This window comes from Mus musculus, chromosome 6 (genome assembly GCF_000001635.26).
Source record: "Mus musculus strain C57BL/6J chromosome 6, GRCm38.p6 C57BL/6J".
In the NCBI taxonomy this organism is placed as follows: Eukaryota; Metazoa; Chordata; class Mammalia; order Rodentia; family Muridae; genus Mus; species Mus musculus.
Genome location: NC_000072.6, coordinates 50,337,887 through 50,360,805, shown reverse-complemented (window position 1 = coordinate 50,360,805; position 22,919 = coordinate 50,337,887). Strand labels below are relative to the sequence as shown.

At 46.4% G+C, this 22,919-nt stretch overlaps 1 protein-coding gene across 13 annotated transcripts in view; it reads left to right on the top strand.

Annotated features, from left to right (window-relative positions):
* Window positions 1–22,919, top strand: part of Osbpl3 (oxysterol binding protein-like 3) — a 163,028-nt gene that overhangs the window by 95,549 nt on the left and 44,560 nt on the right. For 8 of the 13 annotated variants that reach the window (XM_030255598.1, XM_006506630.3, NM_001347213.1 and 5 more), the window contains 8 exons: window positions 7,705–7,821; window positions 7,969–8,022; window positions 8,849–8,962; window positions 12,668–12,835; window positions 13,317–13,440; window positions 14,375–14,478; window positions 14,703–14,795; window positions 15,776–15,932. In XM_030255598.1, coding sequence (XP_030111458.1) covers window positions 7,705–7,821; window positions 7,969–8,022; window positions 8,849–8,962; window positions 12,668–12,835; window positions 13,317–13,440; window positions 14,375–14,478; window positions 14,703–14,795; window positions 15,776–15,932 — 931 coding nt within the window. Of the gene's footprint in view, window positions 1–7,704; window positions 7,822–7,968; window positions 8,023–8,848; window positions 8,963–12,667; window positions 12,836–13,316; window positions 13,441–14,374; window positions 14,479–14,702; window positions 14,796–15,775; window positions 15,933–22,919 lie in introns of those variants that run through there. The other 5 variants (XM_006506633.4, NM_001163645.1, NM_027881.3 and 2 more) reach the window with 3 other exon arrangements.

Here is a 22,919-nt window from a genome sequence, read left to right as displayed (position 1 = left end):
CATGGGTGTCTAGCGTAGACGTGGGTCTCTCGAGAGATACCAAGCACTGTCACTGAGTGCCACTGTGGCTTCTCTGGGTAGAGTCTGCATTTTTTTTTCTTGCCAGTGCTCAGATACCACAGGGCACTGTATGCCACACACACGCAAAAAAAATTTTTTTAAATCAAAAGGTAATAAAGATAAATAAAAAAAGAATGTTGCAAGATAGAAGGAACAAAAATGTCATACCTTCTTACTGTTGGCCCCCAATCCATTCACATGGGCTGTTCAGGGGAGTTCCCACCTGACCTGGTGAGTTAGCCCAGTCCTGGTCCCCCAAAGCCTCTCAATTTTGTGACCCCACCAGGTAATTGATGTCACTTAAATTCTTTGGCAGAAGAACTCAACAGGTGACCATCATATCCTCCTTCAAATATGAATTTCAAAACAGACATTTCATGGCTCTGGGGGAAAGTCCTTGAGGGCAGAATAGGTTCAGTGTCCCTGGGTAGGGAAATCCATGTCTGTCTGGGTGTGTGTGGTGGGGCAGGGCCGGGAGGTGGGACAGGGGCTGAAGGAACTCCACTGAGTCCTACTGCACCTGTGGATGTTCTTGTCCAGACAATATGTCCAACAGCAAGATTCCGTGTGTGAGCTGCAGAGCCCACAGATATGTCCTGTTGCTTAGCAGTTATGTCTTGGGCAAGCTACTTTGGACTTTGGTGATGGTCCCCTCTGTGTGATGAGGACACACAGGACACTTCACTCCCTTCATTACTGTCAGGACCGCCATCATAAGAGCTGTGGACACCCACCACACCATGGTAGGCTGCTGTCAGGCACAGTGTCTCATGGGTGTCTCCATCATTAGTAATAGCTATTCCTCCTCCAAGGCCTGCTTACAGAACAACATTTGTGGGGAACGAGGAAATGTGTAAGGGTTGTTTTCATAGCTTGTTAAACCTTTATACTATTTGAGGAATATTTAGCAATATCAGTAACTTCCAAATATATCTGAGGAGCCTAAAAAGAGCTAAAGTAATTATAGCCATAATGCCAAGCGAGTCATCAGCTGGCTGAAGACAGTCGTTGTGTGTGTGCTTTGGATTTTTAAAATGGTGTTCCAATTGTAAAACTGCCTGTGGTCAGCACAGTTGCAATAAGCATGTGTCTCTTCTTTGGAGACCCAAGGCGATTTCAAGCAGAGCAGTGGGACGGCCGACAGCTCTCTTGTTCTCCCCCCACCCCCTTCATCCTCAGCACTGCCTCCCATGATTTCTGAAAGGACTTGGTGACTAGAAGTCTTCCAGTGAGTCTGTGAGGTTCTGTAACCTGTCAGGTAATAAGTCTAGGAGCATTTGGGGGCCTGGATCCTCTGGCGATTTCTCTCCCAGCTCTGTACACCTCTGAGATGGGAGAGAAAGGCCGGTGCCTGTTGGCATGCCGTGACTGAGGATCCCCAGTAGCCTTCAGAATCAACATGGGCTCACCGATGCTCATCCCCTTCTAGAATCTTCCATCCTGAAGTCAGGTTTGTACTTGAGGTGATACCATTGAAGCTCTGCTTCCCAGAGCATGGGTTTCTGACATGATTTAGATGTGCTCTTAGAGTTCGTTTATTCTCACCTCTCTCTTTCTCTCAGACTTAGCATCCTTTCTGTCCTCCTAGGCCAGGCTCCATCAGCCTTTGATGGAGCACTGCCTCTGATGGAGCACTCCAGAAACTAAGGAGTACTCTTCCCTGAGCAGCTATGCCCCTGTTGATTGATTGTTAGATGGTCACCTGCAGAGCTGGACTCTACACATCAGCCTGGTTTTCTCCTTGGTGTCTGTGTCCTTTGGAGTTCTTCAAGACAGCCTGGTCCCTGGTCTTCTGGAAGTGGTCCAGCCAATGACTAACGCTCAGCCCCTCCCCCACCCCTGAATTGGGATATGTGTCCACAGGCTCTCCCCTCCCCAGCCTGTGAACTGAGATGGGTGCTCACAGGATCACCCAATGATTTCCCTTGCATTTGGCCCTCACACACCAGTCTGCCTCTGAATAGTTTCCTCTCTCTCTCTCTCTCTCTCTCTCTCTCTCTCTCTCTCTCTTTCTGTTGCTCTTTGCCCTATTGGCACTTGTAAAACCTTCGCTGAGAGACGCTTAACAAAAGGCAACTCCAGCTCATGTGATTGCAGTCTAAGTATACAGTTGGTCTGACCTCAGAGTGGTTGTTCTGCTGTCAGGTACTTCCACGTGTCCATAGAAAAATCGTGAAAGGTGGTGCTACTGACCTTTAGCCTGTCGTGACAGGTTTTACAAGATCAAAATGCCTTTAAACTCACTGATGATGTGTGTAATCAGCGGCCGCGTGAGTTAATGCTGGACGTTGCCCTCTGGGTTTTAAAAACCTGGTAAAGTGATTACAGACTAATTAGAACAACCTGCTCTTCAGTCCTGCCAGATCCCTTTCCACACTTCTCAGCTGCTGGAAGAATGGAAGTTTCAGTCGGTTCTATTTCTGATATCACAGTCAGCCAGGGGAGCTGAGAACTGGGCATGTGCGAGGGGCCTGGGAGCGGTGCAGCGTGCACACAGCTGTGCTGGAAGGAAGGCAGCAGCGCTTGCGATCCGTGCACTCAGCACTATGGAAATGAACTTGGCCCACTCAAGAGCATGAATCAATGCCTAGCCGCCTTTCTAATCACAAAGCAGCTTCTATCTTGGGCACTTTTTAGACGTTCTGTAAAATAGACTGAACTCAACGCCAGATGACGGCCAGATCGGCCTCGTTTGGGCTTTTGCAGAAGTCTTGAGAAATTGCAGCCACATTTCTCTCTCTGTCTCATGGTCTTGATGACCTTTCAGCCTGATCCATGCAGGATGAGACATTAACCCTGCATATTAGACTCAGTATTAGGCTCAGTGAGCAGAGTTAGCCATTGCAGGACCTTGATGTCTGTGGTGGCCCAAATCTGTCCTGTAGTGTGTCTCTGGTATTCACCTCACTCAGGGTGCATTCCCTATCTTCAGAGCGGCATGGTATATGGAGGGCACCAGGTGCCACTCCTCCACGGACCCTTTAGTCTGGAACACTGGCTCCTCAAATTTATTTTTTATTACATTGGTTTGTGTTTGTGAGTTTCTGTGTTTCTCTGTGTGTATACACAGGTGTGTTTAGGCACACACATGTGCACATATCCATTGCCCTGGCACATGTGCGGCGATCTGAGGACAACTTCCTGGGGTCTGTTCTCTTCTCTCATGGCTCTTCTTCCAGGGCTTGAACTCAAGTTTTTAGGCATAATAGTCACTACCTTCATCCACTGAACCGTCTCCCAGCCTGCGTCTGATTTTTCTGAATACCACAATGAGTGGGCACTCAGTGCCCTTTCCATAGACTCTTGCTGTCAGACTTGCTCAGCTGATATTTACTGAGGACACAGATGATAATAAACAAGACTGGTAAGGCAAGGAACCCACATTCTAGCTGGAAAGGCATGCAGAAGAAGCTAGGTTTTCATTCTTAGTACTTCTCTTCAAAAGAGGGAGGGGCTTTCTTCAGGGAAGAGAAGGTTTTCGTAGAAATAGAATTTCACCAGGGAAGGAGGTTAGACAGGAGTTCAGGCAGGAAGGGGGAAATGGGCAAAGGGTTAGCAGCAGTGAAATGCACGGGCTGATTTCTTACACACTTGTACGCCAGTGACCAGAGAGCTAGGAGCTCTGAGCAGGCCCAGGGCTTCTGAGCTCCTTCTTCCAGAGTCTAGAGGTGGGCCAGGATTCACCCGCAATGTCCCCCCTTACCTTGTTCACTGGAATGTACACATCTAAAGATGGGAAAAATAACACTTTCCAATGAGGGCAGAATAATTAAAATCTCGTAGGCTGTGCCATGGGGTATCTGTGGCACTTGGTAGCTTGACCACAGCAGGAAATATACCTAATTCTCTTCCTCACTTTCTACCTTAAAAAAAAGAATCCTAACAAACCTGCGGTTGAAGGGTTGAAGGCCTCAGCCTCATCATAAAGTGTGTCCACTGTGATGTTAGCCACGGGAACAGTTTCTCTGACTCTTTCAGCACATTTATTAATATCTGCTATGGACTGTTTTAGGTCAGCGAACTGACAAAAGGCTCATGACTGTGTGGATCCAGAACGATCTCTCCAGTCCTTCTGTGGTGTTACAATATTCATTTATGTGTTTCCAACACCCCCGTATTTAGTATTCCTGTGACTCCGGGGGAATGTTATGAACTGTGACTGCAACTCAACCCTTTCCTGTGAAGCCAACGACCTAGTGTCCTTGACTTGATTCGAGAGTTTAATCTATTTTCTTGACTGGAGACTGCACCAAATCCCACGTAGAGAATCCTCTGAGTGGCTACCCCGTATGCGCCACGCTGCTGGAGTTGTGCACAAGGTGAAGAAGATAGTCTCTATGGTAGTTTGGAAAGAAAATTTGAGCTATGGGGCTCAAATGCAAAATCAGCAACTTATGAGCTAATTAAATGATAAATTACCTGGTAGTGCACAGTGACTACTTTACCACTGAGTTGACTCCTGCCGAGCAGACTTAACGGCTGAGCTGAGCTGTTTCTAGGTAACTGACATCAAGCAGGTCCTTATTTACAAAGATGTCTCATGGCACTTGCAGAATCTTTCTGGATGTGGGACACCCTTGTCATTGTGCCAGGCTGGGGATTCATTCAGAAAGTTTCTTATTGTCTTTTTGTCCCTTCACTTGAAGCTGAGATGCAAGAGACTTCTTCCCAACGCTGTCAATCAGCAGTGCCCCAGATTCCCCAGCCTCCGAGGGAACAGCTTCAGGCCACTGTCAGCCTCGGAGATCGAGGCTGCATCTTAGCTGTCACCAGCTAGCTCAGCAGTGACTTAGGAAGAAGCAAGCATTTGAATGATGAAGACAGGGCCTACAAAGGGCCCTTGCACCTTCTCTCCCAGCCAAGGAGAGCCTGCCTTTTCTTCATGGGGTAAATCTGGCTTTTCTGCTCGCCAGCACTTTCAAGTTCTTAACCTTGGAAGAAGATGAAACCTACAAACAGATGACATTTAGCAGGAACATAAATACATGCCCTTCCTCAATTGTTGACTTGAAGGGAGAGCAAACCTACTATAAACCCCAGGGAGGAGAAAACCCTATCTCCAGAATTCTGGGGTACCTCCTTTCTCACCAGAGTCAGTAAAGCCACGTTTGAAATTCTGTTCTTCTTTCCCATTCAGCCATGGGTAAGACCACATCTACGTTTCCCCTACTCTGGGAAGCATGGAGTAATGACTCATCCCTCCTGGAATTTGCACTGAGTGCAACTGAGAGGAACGGAGCAGACGTGGCGGCTGTCCTAGAGTTAGTGCTCTGTGCTTTGCCTTTTGCCTGGGAGTCTGAGGACAACTCGGAAGGCTGATCCACTTGAGTGCTTTCTATAGGACTGGCCGAGGATTCTTATGTGATGGTACCACACACACCCATCTTTCACAAGTGCGGGCCTATTGTATGTAATCTGAAAACAGTCATTTGACCTAAGGACACTGGACACAATTCGAATGTGTGCCACAATATAGCCTTCCGGGAACATGAGCCTGTAGCTTTTGTTCCACAGCTAGAGTTAGTTATCAGGAGCCTCCTGTTCCCAAGGCAGGAGGAAATGGGAGGTGCTCTCAAGGGGCTCAGCCTCATCCACACTACCACGAGCAAGGGGAAGTCCTTGGAAGAAAGGTTTAACACTGGAGTGATGGAGTCAGGGGGTGAAGGAATGCTTTCCTCTGGAGGAGCGGCGTCACTGTGGGGCCTTAGAGAGTCACAGCATTGAAACGGGTAAAGCACGGTTCTAGCAGTGGCTTTGCAAGCTGAAGTGAAAGGTTTCAGGATCGTTTGGTGTTTTACAGGCAGTGTGCTGAGCTGCTTATCACTAAGCAGACAGTTTCCCTGTTATTGTCTGGGCGTAATTGAGCGGCTGGACAGCTGCTGGTGGTTATTATAACAAAATCTCATTCAGTGCTGCTACCTCGCCAAAAAGTTTCTCTAAATTAAACACTGAATAGCACCCACCATCGCCCTTTCAACCATTGAAGAAATCCCTTTTACAGCTCCAGATTCTGAGATACCTACAGTGGTTATTTTTAAAAACTAGGCTGTGTCTTTATCTCCATTCACAGTGAAAAGGACTCAGATAAAAGGCAGTTGATCAAAGAATTCAGTTGCTGATGTAGGGAAGGTTGCTAGAGAGGATGCGCTGGGCTTTGGGAAGGATGGAAAAGAGCCCTGCAGGACCTCTCCCTGCCCTCTGCTCTGGGGCTGATCCCGATATGCGATCTAACTCCTGGCGACCACTAGTTGGCCTCTAGCTGTGCCATCTGCCCAGGGGTGGGAGCTTTGACTCAAAGCCAGAGTCAAACAAGAGATCTTCTCCAGTATCATACGTATGCAAAACTATATTACCCATTGTGAGAGATATTTTATATTGTATCTAGTGTATGTATCCAGACTCAAGTTGTATTCCAGTGTGTGCATTCCATGTGTATTATGTCCTAATCAACCAATCATCATCATCATCAAGCAATGATTTAAGTATTTTAAAAGAAAATTTCAGAATTTTTATTATTTTTCCTTTGATTACTTTTGAAATTTGTTTTCATTTAGTAGGAATAACTTCAATAGCCAATGATGGGGGAATTAATTAAAGCAGCCATTTGTGCTCCTTCAAAACTAAAAAAGAACCCAGGCCCAAATTATAAAGAATTTGTTGTTGTTCGTGTTGCTTGCTCTTTTTTTTCCTTGCTGTGTGACATAGGCAGCCTCAGACACTCAAGTCCTGGGATTGTAGCATGTCTTAAAAAGAAAAGTCTCTTGGATAAGAAAGGGGGGGGTTAAAATTTTCTGAGAGAAAGGGGGAAAAATACTCCAGACAAAACTCTTTCCGATGGTTTTGCGTTTCTGCTACTTCAACCCCTAGAATTTGGAGACAGTTATCCATGGAGCCACTGTTTCAGTCAGCTCAAAAGGTTCCCTAGCTTGCATCCAATTCCATTTTGCAGATACTTCAGTTTCAAATACTTTTTACTTATGTCTATATGTCTCTGTGTGTGTATATGTCACTGTGTGTGTATATGTGTGTATATATCACTACACAGGCGTGTAGTGACTGCCCATGGAGGCCAGTAGGGGTGGGAGGTGAGATCCTCTGGGGTTAGAGTTCAGGCATTTGTTAGCCACCTGATGTGGGGCTGGGATTGGAACTCAGGTCCCTTGGCAGAGCCGCAGGTACCCTCAACTGTTGTGTCGTCTCTGTCACCCCACTTTCCAGCCATTCCCCTATCATGCACAGTGCACAGACACATACAGCTTCTTGCTGACGTATGTGACATTGGTTAACATTAGCCTGAACTCTGCTGACTGAACAGTACCCGTGAGATGACATCAAAGTGAGCAAAAATGCAATTCACAGTAAGATCTTTCCCTTCAACTGTGCTGTCAAAGACTAAAAAAAAGAGATACAGTCCTTCTTTTTTTATTTTTAAAAAGAGCCTCTTTTTAAAGAAATCCAATTTGATGCTATTAAACTACAGCCTTGAATCTATAAAGTCCAATAAATGGATGGGAATTAAATTTACATTTCTTCTTATCAAATGTATCCAGGCTCCCTGTCTTGGATCGTTTCTCAGTAGCTTGCTGCTTAGTGTTACTACCTTTTAAAGTTGTGACATTTGGCCTGTTTCTTCCACTGGGACAGGACAGCTGGGAAGTCGTGGAAGGATTGAGAGGGGAAATGACTTACACCCAGGAGCCGCCAGTGCAGAAAGGATTTTTGCTGAAAAAGAGGAAGTGGCCCTTAAAAGGCTGGCACAAGGTAAGACATCAGTGGTGGCCGCTCCCTGGTGGGCACACACTCTACCCTCAGTATTAAATTTGAGAACTAATATTCTATCTGAATTTGGAGACCGGAGGAGGGATGTTAGCATGCGTGTTTTGCTAAGTTCTGTTTGCTTCCCCACAGAGATTCTTCTGCCTGGAAAAGGGAATCTTGAAATATGCCAAGAGCCAAGCTGATGTAAGTCTTCTTACCCAGTGTGATACTGAAGACCTGCGCAGGGTGCTCCAGGGCAGCCCAGAGCCGCAGTGCCCTGTGGGTAATGGTTTTTCCAGTGCCACAGAGCCCCCTCTCCACCCACCCCGACCCCTGCTGTCTTAGCTTTAGATCTGGGAGAGATCCATTCACCACCAGGAGAAGGGGCAGGACACCTTACTTACTGCGTTCCATAGGTCTGCTCTGGTTTTAGCTAATCACAGGAACAGAGCGTGTGGCAAGCGTTCTTCCCACTCTCCCGGTGACTGAGGGGCTTAGTGTAGAAAGCCATGGCTAATGTGGACTTCCTCTTGAGTTAACCCTAGGAGGTTGGTTGGTCTAGAGGATTCTGAGTGACCAGCGGGCCTGTCTCATAGGGCGCTCTCCTCTTTCCTGGCCATTCGAGTCCTCCCTAGTTTGTCTCTATTCTTCCCTTTAAGTCGGTTATGGATGACAGTAGACAACAGGCACTGTTCAAGGGAAAGGCAATGCCTCTTGCTTGTATTGCCTTCGAGTCAACTCATGGAGTTTCCGCTCCTTGGCTTGCATCCTGGCTATGAAAACTCCTATTTAGACTTCTGTCCTCCAGTCTCTTCATCTGTGAGATAAGGCCAGTGCTTCTGTTCAGAGAAAGAATGCAGTCCGTGTGCAACACTTAACTAGGTCCGGCTTGGGTGGAGCGCTCCATCAATCGTAGCGTCCAGGTTTCGCATTGGCAGATGTAGAAGATGAGGTGGCAGGGGACCAGGGAGGATGTTACAACCGCCTTGACTGCTGTGACTCACAAGCAGCCCTCTCTGTGCTTCTGTAGATTGAGCGGGAGAAGTTGCATGGCTGCATTGACGTGGGGCTCTCTGTGATGTCTGTGAAGAAGTCGTCTAAGTGTATCGACCTAGACACGGAGGAGCACATCTACCACCTGAAGGTGAGGCTTCAGCCAGGGCCCCGGCTCCCACCGCGCCGCCGCCACCAGGGCTTTTATGGGTTGGGAAGTTGTCTGAAGCAGAGTCTTGCTAGCTTGCCCACTCTGGATTCAAACTCCTAGAGTACAGTAGTCTGCAGCTTCAGCCTCCCGAGACACCAGGGCTACAGGCACACTCTCCCAGTGTGATTGTGCACAGGCCTTTCTGCTGAGATCTACTGACCGTCACCATGCTGGTGATGATTTGGGGACATGCATTCAACCTGTGGGCAGTTGTCATCACTAAAGTATCCCTAAGGGGTACTTCTGATGTTAGGGTGGGCCATCTCTCACAATCTCTCTCTCTCTCACTGCTTGAAGAGTTAGCGTTCCTTCAGTGTCCTTGTCACCATCCCTAAATGTTATCACTCCTCCCCAGTGACAGCAATCAATGACAAAAGCACCTTCATGTCCCCTCCTCCCAGGCTGTGTCATTAGTATAGAACCATTTACCCTAGAATAAAATATGTTCTCCGAAGGATAGTGTTTACTCTGTGGATCCCTGACCAATGGCTTTAGCCAATTTTACAAAGACTTGGTTAGTGTCCTCATATTGTAGTGAAATGTCAGTTTTTCCTCAAGTGGTCCTTGGCAAATCTTAAGACTCAAAGCTACCTACCTACCGCCTTTCTCCTGAAGATGGGTGACATCGTGGTAATACCAAGCACAAGGCCCAGGGCAATGCCAGCTCTTATGTGACTGCTTACTGGCTGTTAAACTTTGACCAATCAGTTGATTCTTGAAACACTCTGCCTTGTTTTTACTTTACCCCACCCCCACCCCCTGTAAAAATATGGAAGAGTGTGTGTTTAAGGTTTGTCATAATTCCTTGGGGGTCAGTAATTTAATAAGTTTAATTATTGTTTAGAGTGGTTAGGCAGTGCGTGAATGTTGGAGGTAAATTGAGAATTGCTTAGCTTGCTTGGCGTTTAGGGAATGGGGCTGAGGGCTGGGATAACCAAGGATCTCACCTATCCCTGTCCTTGCCTAGCTTGTGTGTCTCATATCTGTCCCCTAACCTAACCCTGAACTCTGGGCTAGTTCAGTGTGTCAAGCAGTTCCCCTGGTACTGTGGGCCAATGATGCTTTGCTGTGGGATGTCCCAGGTGTTACCGTTACAGCCTTTACCCAGTGGACACCAGTGGTGTGTCTAGTGGTAACAGCCTACACAAGTGTTTACTGACAGAGAAAATCTCCTCAGTGAAATAACTGGCAAAGTAAAGGAGGGGGAAGCCACGAATTATTTATATAGCAATTAATAATTAATATCATAATTTTGTCTTTATAATTTACAATTTAATAATGAGTATAATAAATTATATATATTCATAATTGTGTGTGTGTGTGTGTGTGTGTGTGTGTGTGTGTGTGTGTGTGTGAACCTTATCTCTCTGCTCCTCCCTCAGTGGTTAATCTCTGCTGGGAGAGTTGGCACCGTTTACCTGTATTGGTCCCATGACTCTTCCTTCTGTGTTTTCACATGGTCAGGAAATAAGGGCTCCCTGCCTGTGTGTAACTCTAGTTAACAAAATGAAGCTATCATTCTCTTCTACTTTTTAAAGACTTAGACTGTCTTAAGCTGCATTGGACTTGACATCATGAGACAGAGCAATAATTCCCTGTGACTCACTGTAAACTCCGCTTTGTTTCTCACTAATTCCTGGGGATCAATTCTGACTTGGAGTGTAATCGACTGACGATCACTGAGGTCCTCCCCCCCCACATCCCCCCACTCCCTTTCCTCTCACCTCACTCCTCCCTGCCATCACCACAAGGTCTGGATGTATATCCCAGGCTGGCCTTGAACTCACAGATCTTGATTGCTGAGGTTACAGACATGCTCCAGCACACCTGGCTTGATTCTTTCTCTCATTTTATACCCAAGAAGTCTGGGCAGAAAAGCAGTTAAGAAAGTGCCCAGCCACCGTCCTGAAATTCGCTTCAGGGCCTATGCCAGACTGTGGTTAGTTATTTAATGAAGTACCTCCTTTCTCTTCTTGTTTATCCAATGAAAATAAAGAGTCAAAATGAACGCCTTGGGCACTGGCTTTTCGGGGCTTTGAGGAGCAGCTCAGTGCCTGGATGACACAAGATTCTTATAAAATTCCTTTTAACCACATCTGGGAAATGAAGTGCTCACAGTGCAGAAGAGACAAATAGGTGTGTGTCCATTTGTGCTGTGGCTTCCTGCAGACTTGGACTAAGGAAGAGCTTCCGTTTTCAGGTCCCTCTAAGCGACATGAAATCCTGATTCTCTGAGCACCGCTGATTCTCTGAGCACCGCTGCCTCTGTCTGTCTGCATCACCTCCTTCCCAGCTGCAACCTTATCAGGATGGTCACAGCACTGGCCTGACAGGCCACTGGCCTGCCTGGCATATTTGGAGGTTATTTTAAATTACAGCTTTATGAGGCCATATCCTATCCTAATCTATAGGCATCTCACTTTTCACTTTGAAATTATGAATTTCAATGTGTTTTATATACAAAACATTGGCTTAAAGATGTCTGTAGTATAGAAGTGATTGCTATTTTTCTTTTAACACTTTTATGAGCATTTGAACTATTTCTTGAGAAAAATTATTAGTTATAGCAGGCATGGTGCTATGCCCAAAATCCCAGAATTCAGGTAGTTAGTATAGAAGGATTTTCATAAATTCAAGTTCAGCCTGGGCTACATAGCAAGTCTGAGGCTAGTCTGTGCTACACAGAAAGTGCTACATAGTGAGTGTATTGCACTGCACTACACAGTGAGAGGCATATTGCTGAGTCACACGGAAATATACCATCTCAAATAAATAATCTCAAGTAAATAAATAAAAAATTTCAGCTAAAAACATTCTTCCTAGACAGTGGATATTTATATTTCCTTATCTATGGAGGGAATGGATAAATATTTGTGTAATAATAACAATAGAGGGCTGGAGAGATGGCTCAGAGGTTCAGAGCTTTGGCAATTGTTCCAGAGGTCCAGAGTTCAATTCCCAGCAACAACTATAGTGAGATCTGTTGCCCTCTTCTGGCACTCAGAGGTACATGCAGATAGAGCACTCATATACATAAAATAAATGAACAATTTAACAAAAATAACAATGCAATGGCTTTGTCAGATAGTTTTCCTTTTTCTGAAAGTAGCAAAATGGTTTTCAGTTACCTGGCAAATGTGTTAGCAGCTCCTTCCAGCCACGAATCCTTCACAAAGTAGACGAACACAGGCCAGTACTTCAGGGAACACCAACTACTTCATTTCAGTTCAGACTTGTTCGTGAAGTTTGAACTACAGGCATTTACATGAAGAACAGAGCTGATATTTTCAGTAGGGAGTGGGCAAGTCTTAGGCAAGAGAACTTGGAAATATTTTAAGAGATAAATGTGAGGTTCAGTTTATTTGTGGCTTAATAAAAACTAGCCCTGTTTGCATTCTTAGAAGTTGCATAGTGGTTAAAACATCTCAAAGGAGACATGAGTATGTACTTTGTGACAGTTCCTCTTCTTTGAGTGTCCTCCGAGACCACATAAATGAAACCAAGACAGTACATGCAGTTTCTTATTTTTCATGCATACTAGCTCAAAAAGAGCAGATCAAAAGAGGCATCGTTTTGATGAATAACTGATCCCGTCTTAGCCAGTGGCTCTCTTCTCCGTCTCTCAATTTAACCCCTGCCCTGCAGGTGAAGTCAGAAGAACTCTTTGACGAGTGGGTGTCCAAGCTCCGTCACCACAGAATGTACCGGCAGAATGAGATCGCCATGTTTCCCCGGGATGTCAATCACTTTTTCTCAGGGTCCTCTGTCACAGATTCTGCCCCAGGAGTGTTCGAGTCAGTTTCCAGTAGGAAGGTAATGATTGTGTTGCCAGGAGTAAGTCTGAGGGAAGGTTTGTCGGTGGAGCAGGGTAGGTTGGAGGTTGGTACCCAGTTAGTCTCTTGACCAGTATCAGATCCAGGATACAGCGAGCACGGATCAAGGCAGGAGCTCAGGTAAGGAGTGACCTGAAGGCTTAGGCTTTCTCTCAGCCACACTGACAGGTTTTTCCTACCTGCCTGTCGGATGCAGCTAAGCCTGCGTACAGCCTCATAGGATTGCGGACTGTTCCCCAAAGTATCTTTACTGTGGCGGCATCATTTCATAGAAGAAAATAAGGACTGCTGCCTAGGGCCATGGAGCATAGTGTGGCTTAGCTGGGGTGGTGGCCAGAAGTACCCAAATCTCCTGTGGGGTATTTTGCTCACCCCGCTATCCTATCCTTCCTTCCCTCTTGGAAGCTGTCCCTGCCTGGCTCTGTTTTGATGTCTAACCTCCTCTTGTCATCCGTGAACAGCGTAGCAGTCTATCAAAGCAGAATTCATTTCCACCCGGAAGCAATTTGTCATTTTCTTGTGGTGGCGACACTCGAGTTCCTTTCTGGCTACAGTCTTCAGAGGACATGGAAAAATGTTCAAAAGGTAGCAGTCTGACTCTTGGGTCTCTTTTTGCCATGGCGCTGCGGTGACATGTTCTTGGCGTTACCTTCACGTACATTTGAGTCCCTGCTGTCCACTCCTCCGCATTTCATCCCTTACTCTACTAATGAAGGTCTCGTCATCATCAGCCCGCATGCTCTCCCCACAGAGCTTAGCATCTTCACCTGGATGCAGACAGACTTCCTAGTCTATATTGTTTTTAATTGTGTTTGTGTGTGGTGTGTGTTGGGGGTGGGGGGTGCATGTGAGCGCAGATGCCCATAGAGCCTAGAGAGGGCATCTGATCCCCTGGAACTGCTCCATGTGGTGAAGTTGGGCCCTTTGAAGAGTAGTAGACACTCTTAACCTGACTGCTGAGCCATCTGGACCCTTTAAAATGTGGGGGTACCAGTGCGTGTGCCTCTGTCCCAAACATCCTGTTTAAATTAGTCTGGGGTGCTGCCCTGGTGACCTCGGTCCCAACACTCCTAGAGTGAGTCTGACAAGGAGGCAGGATTGATCACTCCTGCACAAGGTAACTCAGTGTTTTTTAACCCTAATTAGCTAACCTTAGAGCCAGACTGAGGTTTCCAGTGGGAGAAAGAACTCAGGCTTAATTGTATAAGGTGAGGCTTGGAGCGTATGGAATTGAAAAGTTTTAAGTTAAAAAGAAATTGAGTGCTGGATAGTTTGGTTTATAGAGCACTTGCTGTGCAAGATGAGAGTCTGGGGTTGATATCCAGAACCCACAAACAAGGCCAGATGTGATGGTGTGTGCTTGGAATCCAAGCCCTGGGGGGCTGGAGATAGGTGATTCCTATATGATAAACCGCTAGGAACTATGGCCTTTCCTGTGGGGTAGTCAGATATGGAACACAGAGCCTGGTGCTCTCCGGTGCTGTTGGACAGTGGTGAGCATCTGCCCTTCCTCCCACAGACATGGCACACTGCCATGCCTACCTGCTGGAAATGAGCCAGCTCTTAGAAAGCATGGACGTCCTGCATCGGACATACTCGGCGCCAGCCATCAACGCCATCCAGGTTAGCCTGCAGCTCTTCTGGTCACCTTCTGGCTTCTGCCTCCTCTCTTGTTCCCCACATTTGACTAACAATGGGATGTCCTGTGTCCAGTTGCTTTAGCCAAGCTCAAGGGGATGGCTGTGGTCACTGCCCTGTGCCTCTGTCCCTCTGTCCCTGTCGTTTTGGTGGCCCTTACTGTCTGTGCTTTCTCTCTCTCTCTCTCTTTCTCCTGTTTCGAAACCAAGGGTGGAGCTTTTGAAAGTCCCAAAAAGGAAAAACGACCACACAGGAGGTGGCGGTCCAGAGCTATTGGCAAAGATGCTAAAGGAACGCTGCAGGTAATCTCTGCTTCGCCACAGGCTTCCCTTCCTCACGGTGCCTCTCCGCACACCCCGTGCCTCTGACTCGAGTCGGACAGAGAGGTGAAGGTTGTGGAGCTGATCTCTGTGCCTTGTGTGGAGAGATGACTCCCATAACTGAGACCCTCTGGTGACAGGGATAAGGCTGTGAAGATACTTGGGCAGGGGAGAGTTTCTGATGGGGAAATGGATTGCTGTTGGAGGGACTGCCATGCTTGTGAGAATTTGGGGGTCTTTCCTCCTTTTAACATCTAGCTTGTCTAGGATGCTCCCTGCTCTAGTATGTGCCTTGCGTGATGGCTGCTATGGCCCAATCTTCTGACCTACCCTTGTTGTTATCATCCCTTCCCATCCCTCCCCATGGGCCTATCTTCTCACAGGCCTGAACCTCTATCCCACAGGACCTTTAGCCATTTTTCTTCAAACTCCCAGCCCACACAAGAGCCCCCATTCGGGGTGCCAGGAGCCATCTTTCCCAGGCACAGCAAAGCCATGGGCAAGATCATGTACTAGATGGAATCATTGTTAGAACCAAACTGAATCTGGAGCTTTTAGAGACACCCTTAGCCCCTGGGAGCCGAACGTGGATGCTTCCCGAGTAGACAGCATTGTATGTGCAGATGTGAGCAGCGGGTTCATTTTTTTTAGAAGCTCCGGGTGCAAGTGAGGAAAGTCATGTGGGAACTGATCTGCTCTGACAGCCTAGTTACTCGGGGACAGTCGTCATTTTCAACCTGTGTCTCTGAAGTTTCCACCATGTCTGAGACACCATGTGATTTCCTGCCCGTTTGTAGTTTTATAGGATGCAGAGGCCATGGGGAGCACCTCCCCAGTGTTCATACATTTTTCTTTGAAGTTATCCCTTGGTGGGAAGATGCACTTCTAAGATGCCCCCTCAATCAGTTTCAGTCAGGGAGGCTCTAGTTTCATAGAAATCTCTCCCTGTGCTGTCACTTTAGGTCCCTAAGCCTTTTTCTGGCCCTGTGAGACTGCACTCCTCCAATCCTAACTTGTCGACGCTGGACTTTGGAGAAGAGAAGTCTTACTCGGATGGTTCTGAAGCCTCGTCGGAGTTCTCCAAGATGCAGGAGGATCTGTGCCATGTCGCCCACAAAGGTGAAGGAGTTTTCCTGCTTCCTAACATAAGGGGTGGAAATGACTGTCAATACAAACCTGCAGATATCATCTTTAAGGGAATAATAGTTTATTCTGGAGACGATTTTCAGTGACCGTGACCCAGGAACATAGATCTAGGTTGCCCCAAATTTCGTATTCCAAAGTGCAAGCAGTTTCATGAGGTTTTAGAGTTTTACAGAACAGAAAGGTCACAAATCAAGGCAGGTTTAAAGTTCATTGGCGGATACACCAGAGAGAACCCATGGGTTCAGCCAGCAGAAGATGGAAATGTTTTTCAAGTTTGCATCTGCCTTGAGCAGAGACTTTTTCCAGTATCATTGCACTCTAAACAAAACAGGACAGTAACTGTATACTGATCATACATATACAGGTACTTAAGCATCTAAAGATGACTTAGCATGTATTGCAGTAAGCAGGAGAAGATGTTCCACAGACCCAAGTGCTATCTGATGACATCTTAGCTTTTGAGTTGTTGGAAACTTGTGGTCTTCTAAATTAGTTAATTCCAAAAGGTGTTTTTTTTTTATTTGTCTCTTTGTTGTTTTCTTATCTATTAGCCAGAAGGCATTAGTTCCAACCCAGAGGTAAGCAAGGACTGACTGTTCGAGAGGGCTAGAATTAGCCCAGAGACGGTACTTAGTCTCTGCACCTGCAGCAATCCAGTCTCTCCACAGCTCTGCAGCCTAACCAGTCCATCCATCCTTGCAGTTACAGCTTCCCCGGAGATCTCGCTAACACGTCCTGTGCATGCTTGAGTCTGGGGCGTCCTCAGAGAATCTATCTCAGTATGCTCATTTTCTGCTCTGATAAGGCTTTCGAAAGCCTCATTTTTATTTATGTCTTTGTCAGTGTAGATGTTGTTGCAAAGAGTTTGGTTTTGGCAGCTTGAAGGACACACTGAGGGTTTGGGATTTAGCTGGCAGAACCCATGGGCTCAACCAACCGAAGATTGAAAATGTTTTTAAAGTTTGCATCTGTTTTGAGCACAGACTTTTTCTATTATTACCCTCTGAACAAAACAGGACAGCAACCCTATACTGATCTTACATGTACAGGTACTTAAGCATCTAAAGGTGATTTAGCCTGTACTAGAGAGTATGGAGGACCTTCTATATGCTACAGTCAGAGTATTCATGTGCTGATAGTTGGATTAATATGGCATTTATTTCACCCATTTCCAACCCTTATTGAGCAGTTCCTCTCTGAAGAAGCCATTTGTAGGAATTAACTTAAGACACAAGCATATAAAGATATCTACTCTAGCATTATTCTTCATATGAAAACATAGAAATGTGGGTTTGACATTGTTAGCCATTCCAGAAACGCAAATGGTGCTGCTCTGAGGCCTTGTTGCATACTTTTAGAAAAGCAGTCTCTTAATGGGCTCTCAGGAACCGGATACCTCATCCAGTGCCTGGTGACCATGGGGATGGTGGTGCATTCTGGAAAGTGGCCGATCAGCACATAAAACTAAACACATACCTACCATAAAATCCAACCACTGTGCTCCTGCGCATGTGATTCAGAGCACTGAAAACAGTTATGGGGAGCAGCTGTACACAGATGTTTAGGGTAGGCTAGGGTTGTGGCTCAGAGGTAGAGCCTGCATTGTTATTGTTAGCACCCCAAAACTAAAATATTACAAGCAGATTTATTGTACTGGCCCAACACAATTCAGTGTCCTTCAGCAGATGAGTAGTTAAATAAACCATAGTATATCCATGCGGTGGAAAACTACTTAGCAATAAATAGGGACATACATTTACATATGCAGCAATCTAGAGAAAGCACAAAGACAGTAGCGGAATGAAAAGAACTGATTTCTAAAGTTGACGACTTCTGTGAGTTCACTTTGTAAATGATGGAAGAAGTTAGTAGATGCCAGAGTTTAGGAACAGTGAGGTGGAGGAGATGAGACTGCAGCTGTAGTCATAAAGGAACCCTGGTGGTGATGGGCAGTTCTGCACTCTGATCAAGGCACTGGTTAGAGGCGTGTTCCAGTGTGATGAGATCACGTTGACCTGTAGCCACACACATGTAGCAATGAGTGCATGTAAGTCCGAAGAAGTCTGAGCACACTCCATTACTCCACCATCCCTGTCCCGGTCTGTATTGTGCTGTAGTTAATAAAGTGTTACCATTTGGAGAAACTGGGTACAGAGTACATGATGGGACTTCTGTGCTGCTTCCAAGTTCCTGTGACACACTCCAGTGACACACCTCTTCCAACAAGGCCTAATCCTAACAGTCCACCAACTGGGAGCCAGTCATTTCAGATATATGAGCCATTCTCATTCAAACCGCCACAGAAGGGGAGCTCTCCTTCTGGCCCAGAAGAGAAGCAGCGTTCCTGGAATCCCGGTCATGAGAGAAATGCTCATTTTCAAATATGAAAACCAAAATGAGAACAAAGGCAAACTCTACTGTATTCCTGTGTGCCCGGAGTCTTCTCTGGTGTTAAATCGGGATTGGTCACTTTCTGAACTGTTTTGAGCTATGGAAGCCTTGAAGGAAAAGCTGTGTGTACCACAGTGGTACCACAAATCTGTATGACCCGAGGAAAGGGCTGTTGATGAATTGCTCACAATTAGAGTTCACTATTAGTGTGCTGAGAGACTGGATTGACATATATGCTCAGGAAGAAGTAGGATTATTTAGCAAAAATCACTAATGCATCTAAATTAATTCAAGTTAAGTAGTGGTGAAAAGGTATTTTGCAACTACGAGCACCATGTAAGAGTTGAAACTTAAAAGAATCAGATTACAGATCATCAAATAAATCATTCCAGATAGTAGAGGAATGTTACTCCATTGAGGGACCCTGTACACCCCTCCCTGCCAAAAAAATGAACACACACACACGCATACACGCATGCATGCACTATATGCATGCAAAATGACAGGAAAGAAGAAAAATTGAAGCCCTACTATGCTGCTGACTCCTGTGTTTTCATGTGCTTTTTCACTGTTTCTTTAAAACACCATGAGATGCCAGCCTCTTCCACATAGTCAGTCCATTTAGGTTTGGAAACTGATCATTCATCCAAATCTAAGCCATAGCTAAGTAACAGGGATTGGATCAAATTCCCCTTACAACACATTGTCTTCCTCTGTTTGGGATGGTGCGCCTGTCATTGATAACTGCAGTTTTCCCTGAAGTAAACAAATTGTGAAGGAGAGAGCACAAGCAGGAGATCGTCAGCTCATCAGAATGCCACATTGACTTCCCAGTCCAAAGCCCCCAACCTGATGTAGTAGGAGCCTGTAGCAAGGAGAAAGGGAGGGGCCGAGAGTCAACTGAGCCATACATGTGGTGTCCATTCTATGGCAGGAGCTGAAGGTTTCTGTCAATCAAAAGCTTCTCTTGGGGTCAGGTATGGATATCAGTCTATACCTGTAATTCCAGGGCTTGAGAACAGACCAATCTGACAAGATCCTGTATCCATCCATTGCTCCAAAGGGCCCAACCTGTGTCCCACTGTTCTAGTCCAACAAGGTTGAGAATAGGCCAGTGAAGAGGTTTAAAAACAAACTTTGTGACTGCCTCCTGACATGTGTCTTCCCTGTGAAGACAAGCAGATGTGTTGGACAATGAGGAGAGACTGAGGCAAGCCGCAGCAGGTCTCAGAGCACAGGCCTCGGGTGCCAGGCAGAGGCTAAGACCATTGGCAAGGGTGTGGGGGCTGGAGAGATGGAGGACCATGCTCTGGGTGGGTGACTTGGGTGATCTTCGAGGCTTTCTGTAGCTCTGTACATTGCAAACTTGTTGGGTGGTTTTGTTGATGATAACATATCCACGGGTGCAATCACTCATTTAACTATCATTTCCTGAAACTTATTTATCTCTAATGAATTTAGGATGACATCAGAAATAAATAAGACACTCCCAACATACTCCTGTGTGATACCTCTAATCTTTGCGATCCAATGCCTCTGTCTTAGTTAGGGTTCCTGTTGTTGTAGTGAAACCCCATGAGCAAAAGGGAAGTTGGGAGGAAAAGGTTTATGCAGCTTGAAGTTCCCCACTGTTCATTATTAAAGGAAGAAGTCAGGACAGTAACTCAAACAGGAAATGATCCTGGATGCAGGAACTGATGCAGAAGCCAGGAAGCGGTGCTGCTTACTGCCTTGCTCAGCCTGGTTTCTTACAGAACTCAGGGCCACCAGCCTAGGGGTGGTACCACCCACAGTGGGCTGGGCCATTCTCCACTAATCACTGATTAAGAAAATGCCCTATAGCTGGATCTCATGAAAGTATTTTCTCAATTGTGGTTCCCTCCTTTCAGATAATTCTAGCTTGTGTCAAATTGATAAAAAGCTAGCAAGCAGGGTGTCTTACAGTGTAATTACGGTCTCGTAGGAACAGCTTCTGGCCATTACTCTGGGAGTTATAAATCATGAGTTGGCCATGAATGACCACTGTAATATTCTCCAGGTGTGTCTTAGGCTATTTAAAAAAGTTAAGCAACCGTGGTTGAACACCATGTTAATCCCATCATTTGGGAGCCGGAGGCAGGAAGAATACACAATACACATTAGAGGCCAGCTTGGGCTTCATAGTGAGGCCCTGTTTCAACATTCTCTCTCTCTCTCTCTCTCTCTCTCTCTCTCTCTCTCTCTCTCAGGGGACCCGGTTTTTCTGATCCTCAAGGAGGAGTTTTTTATATCTGACAATAAAATAGGACTGTTTGGATTTTTTTCCGTTTATGCCCACTGTATGCTTACATATACATTTTCTTTTCCTGCACATGAGGTAACTGGTGACCGAAGAGCATTGTTCTTACTGGGCAAGCACTCTACTAGAGAGCTCTACTGCTAGCCCTCCTAGCTGAACCCAGGCAGTGCCCATTCTGTTCCTTTACAAAGCATAAACAGGAATGGGCTGGTCTGGTAGAAAGCCTCACCTGGCATCTGAAAGGCAGAACAGATGAGCTGGGAAAACAGAGCCAGCCAGGTGCATATGTGTGGTGTCTGAGGAAACAAATGTGTCCACGGAAAGATGGAACCCCCAGGGACCCACTGGGACAGCTGTGGTGATCTCAGGGATGGGGAGCCTGCGGGGAGATGTCTAACTAGGCATAAAATGGAGTGAGGTCCCAGTGTGGCTTCTTGTCCTGCCCCCAAGGCCGTTGCTCCTTGGCTCACAAGCTCAGGCCAGTCCTCATTCATACACTCTCTACCCTATGTGCATTCATTGTAATCATCATCCTGATAAGGGCTAAGTATCACACTACTCCTACTGCCCAGATTCCAAGAATGTCGGCATCAGTCACTCTCATGCATCCCCCCCCTCTAATTATTTGGGAACCTCACATCGGGCACCCTGATTATGCTCACCTCCTAGTCTTCCCATGTCCACCTCCCCCTTTGACTCCCTGCTTGAAAGAAAAAAAGGAAAGAGCAAGTCCATTTTGTGTTGTCCATATAGTTATTGGAGCATGGTCGAATTCCTACTGGCCAGCCCCACCTGGTATACTGAGTCTTCTCTGCCTGCATCCACTCCAGAAGCCGTCAAATGAGGAAGTGCATGCATAGGCCAGTGAGGAGCGGAGCCAGGTCTCCCATGCCCATGGACAGTAACACCTGAAAAGGCAGCAGTCCAGACCAGGGACATCCATGTGGGATTTGGCGTTGACATGGGCCACAGACCTCAGTATGGTGCCTGGCTCTAACCAGAACCCTGACCCACCCATGACCCTCAGAAGCTGCGTGGAGCACAGGCTTCATTGTGGCCTCAGGTGGCTGGCTATACATGCCACACACATCAGGATGGCTCCTAAGACACCAAAGCCCGAGGACATCATCAGGTCAGCAGCACAGCCCGCGTATGTCCACATGGCTCAGACTTCATCGAGGTCTGGAGCAGCAGCATGGACTGCAGACACCAACATGGCCCCCAGTGGTCCATGTTGGTCCTTTGAGGAGGTCCAATCCAGAGAGTAGCCCTTTCTTTATCTTGGGCTTCCATGGTTGCCCAGATCTAGGGAGACCCTGCAGCTGAGCAGCAGGTTTGGGGCTGCATCTGTGCCTGTAAATCTCTAGGCTGCTGTACACCATCTATCATCCCTGTTGGGCAATGACAGCATGTCCACCAGTCCTTTCTCTCAACTGTCACCACCATCATGTCTCCAGTTCTGCCTCTCTCCATGGAGTACATACCTCTGTTTTCCTCTTTCCAACCTCACCGTCACATATTTGTTAGGCAAGGCCAGGGAGGTTCTTGGATATCTTCATCTGAGAGGCTGGTGTGTCCTCTCATGCATCATCATAACTATTATCCCGTTAGTAACACTCATTGTGTATTGCATTGGGTTAAAGACTTTGCCTGCATCGTCTTATGTAAGCCTCATTATAGGGTATAAAGTAAATGCTAGCAGTATCTCCATGTAGAGTTCAGGCACATCAGATAACTTTCCCAAGGTCATAGAATGAGGAAGTGATGGAACCTTTCCTCCTGGTCCTAGAGGCAGCACCATAGCATGTAGATTTGCATGAATGCATAGGATATCAATGAAGGTTCTCTGGATCTTTCCCTAAGTACCCCACCCTCAGTCAGTCAGCAACAGCATACAGACATACAGAGAGTGGACAGTCTTCCTTCTTGCTGGCAAATGAAGAAAGCAAGTTGGTAGTGGGTATTTGGTTTCTGTTATTGAATAGGCCATTCTTGGATAACGATACCTCTGGAAATGCAAGCCTGTGAAATTTAATAAAATACCAGGTCACTGGAGAAGCCAGTCACGGTGCCTTCCTCCTTCTGCCCTTCTGTGACAAACTGTAATGGAAGAGAATGGAAAGATAATATCTAGTGTGGTCTCTGGGATTGGTACTTTAGGTAGTGATTCCCTTAACCCTAGGTAGTAATTTACACCCTGTGTGATCAGAACCTAAGAGATAATATTTTGCCATTCCTGTTTCTGTTTTTCTAATCTATCTCTCTTTGTGTGTGTTTGTGCATGTGTGTCT